The sequence below is a fragment of the Fragaria vesca genome, linkage group LG2 (genome assembly GCF_000184155.1).
Source record: "Fragaria vesca subsp. vesca linkage group LG2, FraVesHawaii_1.0, whole genome shotgun sequence".
NCBI classification, from domain to species: domain Eukaryota; kingdom Viridiplantae; phylum Streptophyta; class Magnoliopsida; order Rosales; family Rosaceae; genus Fragaria; species Fragaria vesca.
This window is the reverse complement of record NC_020492.1, coordinates 18752237-18762377: the sequence shown is the minus strand read 5'-3', so window position 1 is coordinate 18762377 and position 10141 is coordinate 18752237. Positions and strand designations below refer to the sequence as shown.

The window sequence follows — 10141 nt, the reverse complement described above, 5'->3', positions numbered from 1 at the left end:
AAATTTGAAGAGATGAACTTTAAATTTAGAAAAACAAACTTTGGACAAACATGTTCGAATAAAGAAGCATGGAAAGTTTGTAATGAAATAGTCGTTTTGTATAAGATAAAAAGATTTAAAAAATAACTTTAAACATAAAAAATAAAAATAAAATTACAAATCGAAGCCTGTGTGCGCAAGTCATTCAGTCTCCATCATCGTCGTCTGTGTCGTACGTTTCGAAAATGGAGGAGACGGTGAACAAGCTGGTGAACGCCGGAAGGCGCGCGGCGAACAACAACACGGTGATAAGCGTGTGCCTAGTAGGATCCTTCATCGCCCTGGGCGCAAGGTCCATGAAGCAGCAAAACAAAATCGAGGCTCTAGAGGCGGAGAAGGACTCCGTCATCAAGTCGAACAAGGCCACCAAGCAGACCTTGTGGGACTGGAAGCAACAGCTCTATGCCGAAGCCGGCTCCGACTCCGCTCTCGTCCCTCTCGCTAGGATCAAAGCCATCTATGGGGATGCCACTACTCCCCCAATCGGTACTCTCTCGCTACACGCTCTGGCATTTGTGTTTTTGGGTTTAGAGAATTAGGGTCTGATTTGTTTGATTTGTTTCGATGCGTTTTACAGCTGCGAAGGAGGATCCAAAATCTGCGAGTTTTGTGGTCTGAGTAGTGTTGCATTGGCGAGGTTTGTTTGTTTTTGTTTTGCACACCAGGTGTTTGTGAAAATGCCTCGGAGAGTTTTAATCTTGTGTAAGTTGATCGTTGTGTCGATGTTTATGTGGCATTTGCAACAAGGACATATTGTTTTTCTAGATCAATGACATTTTTGAATTAGATAAATTGAGCTTCATCAGAGCTGAAGTGGATTGTATTGCAAGCAAACTTTTGTTGAATTGGTATGCCATTCTGATCAGCCTCATAAACTGATAAACCCTAAAACATCGAAGCATAAGTCGACGAATTCTCATCTAAGAATTTACAAGCTACATTTGTTGCTTTTGTTGAGTGTGGAACTATATTCCATCTTTAGTGGTGCCATTTTCATGATCGATTTTGAAAGACTGAAACTTCAAGGTGGGGGTTTATGACAAAATAGAATTTGTTGATATTAGTAGATGGACAAGGACTATCCAACCTCTACTTGCCCTTTCGAAATTGGGTCCTTTTTGCTTTTTAATAATAACAAGTATAGCTCTCTCACCAATTACATTGACAAACAGGAAAGGTTGAAAGGGAAGGGAATGAACAATTTGTTTCATGTGTGGAGGATTTGGGAATCGAATTCCGTTTTGTAATAAGTAGATCCCATGTATGGTATTATTTCCATCCCTTTATTCATTATATAGGGGAAAGTTTCAAGCTCTTCAATGGCCTCTGATGCTGAGATGCTACTAACCAGCAATGTTCGTATTGAAAGAGACCTGCATTCTGGCATACACACGTATCCAAGAATTGCCCTTGTTGTATTAGTTTCCTTAGGATAATGCAACAGAGGGAATTAATATGTAAAATCTTCCATTTCCAAAACGGATTTAAACATTTATTTGAAATAATGTAAATCTCACAACATTGATTCAAGAGCCTGCAGAAACAAAAAAGAAGGGGTCCTGACCCTGTCCAAAACAACACCATCATTTCATTGCTTCAGTAAAGTGTGCCCCGGAAACTTCATAGTTTTAGACTTTTCAAGGGGAGGGGGAGGGTTCAAAGCGCATGCGTTGTTGGTTATGGAAGGTTGGTTGAGTATAGCTACGCTTTTACGAAGCAAGACAAATTGACTTGTGGACACATGTATCATTTAGCTATGGACTGGTTGCTTTCCATGGGTGCCACCTTCAAATTCAAGTCTTCAAGGGACCTGGAATCCTATGGATCTTGGATTCTTAGTCTTTGGTCGTGCTGCAGTTCTCTTCTACCATTATATCATCCACGACGAATTCGATCTGTTATGTGATTATTGTTCTATGACAATTGACAAAATGATGTTGTTTGATTTGTACGCTTACTTTGATGGTAAAAAATGAATAATGTGCGTCAAGCAAGCTGTAAATTCAAACGTTCTTACTTTTACATAAGATGAATGTAGTAACAATGGATCAGACTCTCAATTAGCTAGCGTACCCTTGCTTTCAGGCTTTCAATGTAGTTTTTAACTTTTTATCACTCTTTTGAAGCAACCGTATATTTATATGCATGCATGAGCTTGACCTTGATTGAGCTAGCTAGATATCTTGTTGCGTACATAAACGAGAAGTACGTGATTGGAAGAATTGCATTGCACCCAAAGAACTGTCTCCAAATTGCGTTCGTAAACTTGTATATTCTTCTTCATCTGTAACTGTGCGATGATCACATATGGTGCCGGAACAAGTTCTCTATATGGCCCTCAAAGGCCATCTGCTCTTTCCTTCTTACACAAGAAATGGCAGGTTCATATTAATGTCGATTATAGTATACAGGAGCGGATCCAATAATTGAAATTGGGTGGGACTTGATTTTCCACCATAAAAAAATCTCGATGGTACAAGAACAATTTAAAATTGAAAATAAAGATATTCCTAAGATAGAAGGGAGACGATCGAGCCTTATGACTCCAATACATGCTTATACAAAACAAGATTCATAGATATAATACACAAAGAATCTAAATAAACATATCAATGTAACACAAAATACATATATGATGTAAAACATAGCTCAACTAACTAAATCTAACCACGAGAATCTTTTTGGGAGGGTGAAAACGATGATAAGTCTCTATGTTTTAGTAAAATAGAAGACGAAAACTCTCTCTTTCTCTCTCTCTTTGTAACAAACACAAAATAAATTGGGCACTTGGAGTAAGACTTGGGTTTAAGTTGAACACTATATAGTAGTATGGTGAGATAACTATATGTAATTTTTTTTCCCCCAAAAAATTAGGGTGGGACTTGAGTCCCAGTGTTGATTGCCTTAGATCCGCCCCTAATAGTATACTCGATAACATACTATGTTAGACTTCGACTTAGCAATGTACACGTTGTATACGTTTTTAAGTTTTATTCTCGATCTCTACCTCTCATTCTTTCGGAAAAAAAAAATCCAAACACATAAAATGCTAAACTATCCGACGTGATAATACATTTGCATCATAAAGAGCTTACATTCAAATGCTCGAACTGAAGATCTAGTTTGTATAAAAAAAAAATTTTTAAAAACTCATGAGAAAGAGAGAGGTGGAACTTGGCGTCTAATTTGATGCATTTGCATGATGTTGAGGGAGGTGGGAGTTGTCGTTTAGAGGCTAAACGACGAGGTGGTTCTGCTGCAACCATGCAAGAGTATATATTTTTTGGCATGCTCTTTTGTGCTGTTTAACTTAACTTTGTGTTACTGCAAATGCAAGCATACCTAAAATTGAAGGGGCTGACTTTTAGGAATGAGGTTGCTAATTTCTGCTGTGTGCATTAATATTTGACGTCAGATTTTCGTCGCAAACCAAATGTTTGGCATTGAAAACAGGGTGGCATGGGTACCAAAATTTTGGTATCAAGTATCAAAAAAAGTCCATCTCTGTGGATTCAAGAATACATAACCCAAATCAAATAAGAAGAAAAAACTACAAACTACCTTATATATATTAGCTAATCCCTGATGAATATGATGCAATTGACGACGATCTTCAAATGATTCACAAATTCAAGTTAACATGATTTCACGGGACAAAATTATAAGAAGACTTCTACAACTTTACCGGGTTCCCGTTAACATGAAGATGTTACTATGTGACCGCATAAATCTAGATCAAATGTTTGAATAAGGAACATTCTCATGAGTTCCTCATATGCAGGCGAGTGGAAACTTTGATTTATTTATAGTGCCAACACCAGCCACAATGCCGCATGAACACTGACCCAAATAATATTGGTTAAGTCACACACATAATAATATTGACAAGATTAATAATGTAATTTGTAATCTCAACTCATAAGTGGAAACAGAAGCGGAAAATTCCTAAGCACATTTGTCCTTTGTGGAATCTTGCCACATTGCCCCCTCAATTAAAAATGAAACGTCTTTACAAAGTTATAATTGGAATTTTGTTTATTTTGAGATCTTTGCTAACAATTTCATATTCTTACTTGATATTTTTCTAATGACGTACATTTTTGTGAACCAAAATATGATCTCATAAAACTTTAATTGGGTTTATAGTAAGCAAAAGTATCAAGTCTTCACGCCCTTCCCACGAATGATGCTAATCCTACTTAATCAAAATGAAACACTCCTCCTTTCGAAAGAATTTTTTTTTTTTCAAAGGAAAAAGGATAAAAAGCAAACACTAATTTATTTATTAAAAAAAACCATTGATAAAATAGAAAAAAAGGAAATGGGAGATCCAGGTCAATGCCAAAAATCTAATAAAAACGAGAGTATATTCATCGAATGGCTGCGATTTCCTGATCCCCCTTGACCCCTCAATGAATGCAACCTTGGACCTCCTACCCACATGGGACCCACAGCCCCGAAACCTTTTACTATTTTAGAGAGAGAGAGAGAGAGATTGGGCCGGTTGAGGCCTGTTTAGAAAAGCTGTAGCGAAGAGAAGAAGAAGAGAGCGCATAACATTTTCATGGCGTGAAGAAGAGAGAGAGAGAGAGAGTTAAAAACGTCCAAGGAAGCTGAACGAGTTGTAACACAAGGAGTATGGAAAGCTGAGGTACAAATCACATGGCACTAGAAAGAGCATAGAGAAACTGAAGAGAGAGATCACAAGTTGTTTGCTGCTAGGGTTCTTCTTCTCTCTCTCTGTTTCAGGACTCTTATACATTCTCTGGGTTTTTGGGGGAATTGAGTTAGAGTTTTTGTGATCTGGGTCTCTTAGAGAGTGATCTGAGATGGAGGAGACTCGGCTGTGCCAGTGGAGCGTCATTAGATCTCTTCTAGCTGTTCTTCAATGGTGGGTTTTCAATGTCACCGTCGTTGTCATGAACAAGTGGATCTTTCAGGTCTCTCTTTCTCTCCAGATTCCTCCTCTTTTTGTTTTCGATGATTTTGTGTTTGGCAATGTTTAATTCTCCGGTGTAGCTTCCGTGATTTTGTTTTTATGTTTTCGATTGGAGTGATTGGATTGTGGAAGTGACGCTACATACACTAAAATCAAGATTCCTTCCAATGCTGTCTTGGTAGAAACTGAATTTCAGCTTGAGTGGCATACTGATTATTTATGTGCACCTCTTCGAATTCTGCTTCATGTATATTATTGGCATACAACTTCATTGCCGTGGCGTATGAGTTTAGTACCTAGGCCAATCTCGCAGACAATTTTGTTGAATTTATAGGCAAAATAGAAATAGGCAATGATCTGTTGATGATTACGGAGAGGTTAGACTTGGGGAATCTTGTGATGGAATATAGTTAATGTTTCTTCGTGTGAGGGGAATTGCTGTTGTGTCTTGTGTACAGGGTGAATAATTGGTTTCGGCCGGGCCTTGTGTGCCAATTTTCGTGAATAGATCATGCATCAATGGTGTCACAATTTTACTTTTCGGTTAAAGCGTTCTATTGTACTGGGATGTCTTTCGTATTAGTCTTGTAAGTTTGCTCCATGGTCAATCCTGTGTTTCTAATTGTGAAGCATTTTTTACTTTTGCAGAAACTGGATTTTAAGTTTCCCTTGACTGTATCATGTGTGCATTTCATATGCTCAGCAATTGGGGCATACACGGTAATCAAGGTGTTGAGGCTTAAACCACTAATAGCAGTTGAGCCTGAAGATCGCTGGAAAAGGATATTTCCCATGTCATTCGTGTTCTGTATTAACATAGTGTTGGGGAATGTGAGCTTACGTTACATTCCAGTTTCTTTCATGCAGACGATAAAGTCATTCACTCCCGCGACCACAGGTCAGATCCTGAAATGGCTAATATTGTATATCAGTCGTCCTTATGAAATGGTTTACTGTGTTGTAGCTTTATCTGACCAAAGAATTTGAACAGTTTTTTTGCAGTGGCTGGTTTGGAGAAAGAGCTTTGACTGGCGAATTTGGGCTTCCTTGATACCCATTGTTGGAGGAATTCTTCTTACTTCAGTTACAGAGCTTAGTTTCAATATGCTTGGATTTTGTGCTGCCTTATTTGGTTGTCTGGCTACTTCCACGAAAACCATCCTTGCAGAGTCTCTGTTGCACGGATACAAGTTTGACAGGTAGTCCTCTCTGTTCTTGAGGCCTAAAGTATCATATCCTATTCATTGCTCTTTTCCATATTCCCTTCTTTGGAAGCAAGGCCTAAATCATCATCTCCTTTTTCAAAAAAAAATTCTCAATCCATTTCTTTCAGCTACAACAGGTTTTTTAAAAGTTTAATTATCCAGATTCAATGTTATTTTGATTTACTATTTTTACATGCTAATCTCCAGGTGATATCGACAATATAAATATGCAATCAGGTTCCACTTTATATGCCTAGTTCCCGTACGAGTGTGTTTGTGTAAGAAAGAGAGGGTTTTACCGCACATAGAAGATATAGAATAATGTCCATAAAAGAATAAATGCAATCCTTTCCTTATCTGTGTTCAAATTTGATAGACTCAGACCTGTATAATTATGAGTATTATAATGTCTCAGAAAGCTCATTCTGGAAGAAGGTTGTAATAATTCAAGATTTATTGGATAGAGAAGACAGTTTGTAGGGTGTTGTGGCCGTAAATTCCGTAATGACTAAAATTGTTGAGAAGTTGTGGATTTAAAAAAAAAAGTTAGGCTTCATATCCCCATGAGAAATAAAGTAATGTCTGATAATCTGTCTTCCAGTTCTGCAGATAATCTGGAATTTTTTATCTGCTCTTTCAGATTTTGAGCATGAACATGGGCCTCTTTCTTCTCTTTTATTTTGCATGATGGAATTCTTTTTCACATTTTCCACATGTATTTGTTTCTCATTTATCTGTTTGGAAATTCTACCATGTGGCTTCTAGCCTCGGTGGTCTTTGTTTATGTAGTTCTAGCCAAGTTTTTCACTCAAAACTTAGATAGCTATACAATTATTTTCTGTTTCAGTTTTGTGTGCATGAAGTGTTCATAAGTTCGTGATCCATGCTGATACATGTTTTGGTTATATAATTAGCATAAACACTGTCTACTACATGGCACCTTTCGCAACCATGATCTTGGGAGTACCTGCTGCGCTACTCGAAGGTAATGGAGTTATTGAATGGCTTCACACGCATGAGACTCTTGTTCCATCACTCACCATAATTTTCAGCTCTGGGGTACTGGCATTTTGTCTCAACTTCTCCATCTTCTATGTGATTCATTCCACAACTGCTGTAACATTCAATGTTGCTGGAAACCTCAAGGTAAAACACAGTGACTTACATTGCAATATTGATCCAATAATGGATATCCGTTAACATTGTGGTCCAAGAAGTTATGTTTGGGTTCATGTTACAGTCCTCTTCTTGCAGGCACAAGTTTCATCCTGTTTCATAATGAAACTTGCGTATAGTTCATGCCTAGAATATGATATGCATCAAACACATACCGATTAATATAATTTCTTTTCTAGCATGCAACAACTATTTTCAGCTGAAAAGCTTCTACTGACCTAGGGGCGCGCCCCTTGGGCATATCACTGAATTTTGATTCATTGTTGCAACTACTCATTTAGTTGTTGAGCTGGATGTTTCCAAAATGCTTGAATTACAGTGGATCCAGCTATAATAACCTGTTGTTGCTGGTTGGGTTTTTCCTATTTCCCTATAAGCTTGAATCCGTTTTTGGGCCATACCATATATGTTATCATCTGTCACATATATCCTTATGTATTGAACTCTGCCTACAGGTTGCTGTTGCTGTCCTTGTTTCATGGATGATATTCAAAAACCCAATTTCTGGTATGAATGCCGTTGGATGTGGAGTAACCCTCGTGGGATGCACTTTCTATGGGTACATAAGGCATCTCCTCTCCCAACAGCTGCCCGGAACTCCTCGAGCTTCCAAGACTCCACCCAGGACTCCACGAGGTCGTATGGAGCTGCAGCCCCTTGTAAATGATAAGTTAGATGACAAGGTCTGATGGTTCTAGTCACGATGAGGCTCTTGGTAGTCGGGAAATTATTTATAGGAAAACGAGTACACAAAACTTACTATTCACTTTGCTGTGTAATCTTGGTTCAGACTACAAATTTTTAATATAAGTTATTTTTAACCCTTCAGCCTCTTCTTGTGTAACAGTTTCAAAAGCACCTTGCAATTTCACCATCATGGGTCATTCCCCAAAGTACTTGCTGCTTCATAAAACTGAACTACCACAGGTCCAGAGCCTCTTTAAGTTCCTGGGGATCCAAGTTTCTGATGGTGAAGTTGACCTTTGGAATGGGAAGCTTTGATAACACTGTCAGTCATGCATTAATAGGATTTAGATCTGGTTGAAGGTTGGAACATAAAACAAAAGGCTTTTAAAGACCGGAGGTTCCAATAATGCAACTCACTGACTGGAGGCAATATTATTAAAAGATACAGAGAGACTACTGATCATTCATTAGTACAAAGGAAAGATCCCCGCAACTCCGCAAGTGATTCTAGTTCTAGTTAGAAGTTAGACTAAAGATTACAAGCTAATCTGTATACTTAATTACTTATTAGATACGACTCATATGAGGGATCCAGATCCTTATTGGGGAACCAAACTAAGCCAAGAGCCAGAAATCCTTCTGCCATCTAGTGTTGATGAGATAGCCACCCACACCTTTGCTTTGCTTCCTCACTCCAATAGTCAAGCAATCTGCATTGTTGATGCAATGTTCCACAAACTCCTCAGTTCTGCTTGTTCCATACAAGCTGCATAAAATGACAAAGAAACCCAGAATTAACTAACAGAGATCAGATCAGTGTGAGATTCATGAGAAGGGTATTGTAGGAAATGATTGACTAGGTTTTAGATTACCAGCTAATGAGGGGAGAGGCCTTCTTCTGACCCAGAACTAGGACTGAGACCTCTAGCTTCTTCACTTGGCTCATCACTGTGGCTAGTCTAGGTCCTTGGATTACAAGTGCTTCAACTTCAACCTGAATATTCCCCAAAGATGAATAAATAATGTAAGCACATGACTGGATGTTAGATAAATAATGTGACAAACACACATAACCCATGTCCCCTCTCCTTTTCTGGGAAAAGGCAAAGCAAAGTGATGAGATGAGAAGGCAGTTCACTGGAAAAAGAAAAAGTTTGAGAAGGTAGCCTAGCTACTGTCTCTGATGCAAATCATTACCCTTCTCCATCTAAAGAAGAGAAAGACAACAAAAGAAAATGGTAAAAGAAAAATCTTGAAGATAAAAAACCCAAAGAAAGAAGGAAAGAAGGAAAGAAGAGTTTAAAGGAGCTGAAGAGGGGAAGACAGGTTGGACCAAGAAAGAACAGCATTGAAAGGTAAAAAGGGAAACAAAGATCAGTTGGGATCTATCAAACAAGATGATCTAGCACACTCCAAAGTCCCAATCTTTAACAACTTATAGGATCTATCATAGAGAAAAATATATCAAGGAGACTCATTTTCGTAAATAATAAACAGAAACTGAAGAATGAAATTTACACAATTTCTAAGGCAAAAGAAGAAGAAATAACAAACCTCAGGCTTGCAAGCCTTGCAAAGAGAACCAAGAGAGTTTGCAAGGTATGGAGAACCAGCAGAAGAGTCCCCATGTGAAGTAGAAGGCATGATGTGAAGAAGAGTGAGCAAATCACCCTTGTTGGCAATATGAGTGAGAGCCCACATCATTGCATGTTTGGAATGAGAAGTGTCATCCACCACCACCATCACTCTCTTCCTCACTGTTGCATTCTCACCATAACCATAACCACCACCACCATACATGTTGCTAAACCCTTCCATTTGCTTCTTGAAGCTTCCCTCAGAGTGTGGAGTTGCACCACCACTGTTGCCACCACAAGGATTATTGCTGTTCCCACCTCCCCATCTCCTTGAAGTTGATTTCCAAGCCTCCCTAACACTCATCTGCCTCAGAAATGAACTTGCAGCTGGCATTTTATCCTACCCTTTTGGCTTTGGCTCTACAAGATCAACACTGAGCCCACTAGCTAGTACCAGTACTAGTTCTACTCCACAGAGAGAGAGAGAGAGGAGGTGTACTGTGATGTATTGATGGAGT

At 38.6% G+C, this 10141-nt stretch overlaps 3 protein-coding genes across 3 annotated transcripts; 2 read left to right on the top strand and 1 right to left on the bottom strand.

Moving 5' to 3' along the window:
* The first annotated feature begins 162 nt into the window (after positions 1-162).
* On the top strand, positions 163-926 carry LOC101304345. Its single transcript, XM_004290815.1, has 2 exons — positions 163-525; positions 617-926. Exons 1-2 carry the CDS (start codon positions 225-227, stop codon positions 655-657), a joined length of 342 nt encoding a protein of 113 aa, XP_004290863.1. The 5' UTR covers positions 163-224; the 3' UTR covers positions 658-926.
* A 3615-nt stretch (positions 927-4541) lies between these two features.
* On the top strand, positions 4542-8190 carry LOC101304057 (UDP-galactose transporter 1-like). The gene is made up of 5 exons (XM_004290814.1): positions 4542-4979; positions 5627-5876; positions 5970-6177; positions 7098-7329; positions 7815-8190. The coding sequence occupies exons 1-5, from the start codon at positions 4869-4871 to the stop codon at positions 8046-8048; spliced, it is 1035 nt and encodes a 344-aa protein (XP_004290862.1). The 5' UTR covers positions 4542-4868; the 3' UTR covers positions 8049-8190.
* A 288-nt stretch (positions 8191-8478) lies between these two features.
* On the bottom strand, positions 8479-10118 carry LOC101303764. The gene is made up of 3 exons (XM_004290813.1): positions 9601-10118; positions 8919-9040; positions 8479-8812 (listed from the first exon to the last, which is right to left on the bottom strand). The coding sequence occupies exons 1-3, from the start codon at positions 10015-10017 to the stop codon at positions 8662-8664; spliced, it is 690 nt and encodes a 229-aa protein (XP_004290861.1). The 5' UTR covers positions 10018-10118; the 3' UTR covers positions 8479-8661.
* Positions 10119-10141: the final 23 nt, after the last annotated feature.

What these genes read in the sequence shown, in the direction of transcription:
- LOC101304345 (XM_004290815.1), top strand. Translation starts at nt 225, where the DNA reads ATGGAGGAGACGGTGAACAAGCTGGTGAACGCCGGAAGGCGCGCGGCG. An exon ending in TGCCACTACTCCCCCAATCG is followed by an intron (nt 526 to 616) that starts GTACTCTCTCGC and finishes TGCGTTTTACAG; the next exon opens with CTGCGAAGGAGGATCCAAAA.
- LOC101304057 (XM_004290814.1), top strand. Translation starts at nt 4,869, where the DNA reads ATGGAGGAGACTCGGCTGTGCCAGTGGAGCGTCATTAGATCTCTTCTA. An exon ending in TGAACAAGTGGATCTTTCAG is followed by an intron (nt 4,980 to 5,626) that starts GTCTCTCTTTCT and finishes TTACTTTTGCAG; the next exon opens with AAACTGGATTTTAAGTTTCC. An exon ending in ATGTTGCTGGAAACCTCAAG is followed by an intron (nt 7,330 to 7,814) that starts GTAAAACACAGT and finishes CTCTGCCTACAG; the next exon opens with GTTGCTGTTGCTGTCCTTGT.
- LOC101303764 (XM_004290813.1), bottom strand. Translation starts at nt 10,017, where the DNA reads ATGCCAGCTGCAAGTTCATTTCTGAGGCAGATGAGTGTTAGGGAGGCT. An exon ending in GCAAGGCTTGCAAGCCTGAG is followed by an intron (nt 9,041 to 9,600) that starts GTTTGTTATTTC and finishes GGGAATATTCAG; the next exon opens with GTTGAAGTTGAAGCACTTGT. An exon ending in GCCTCTCCCCTCATTAGCTG is followed by an intron (nt 8,813 to 8,918) that starts GTAATCTAAAAC and finishes CATTTTATGCAG; the next exon opens with CTTGTATGGAACAAGCAGAA.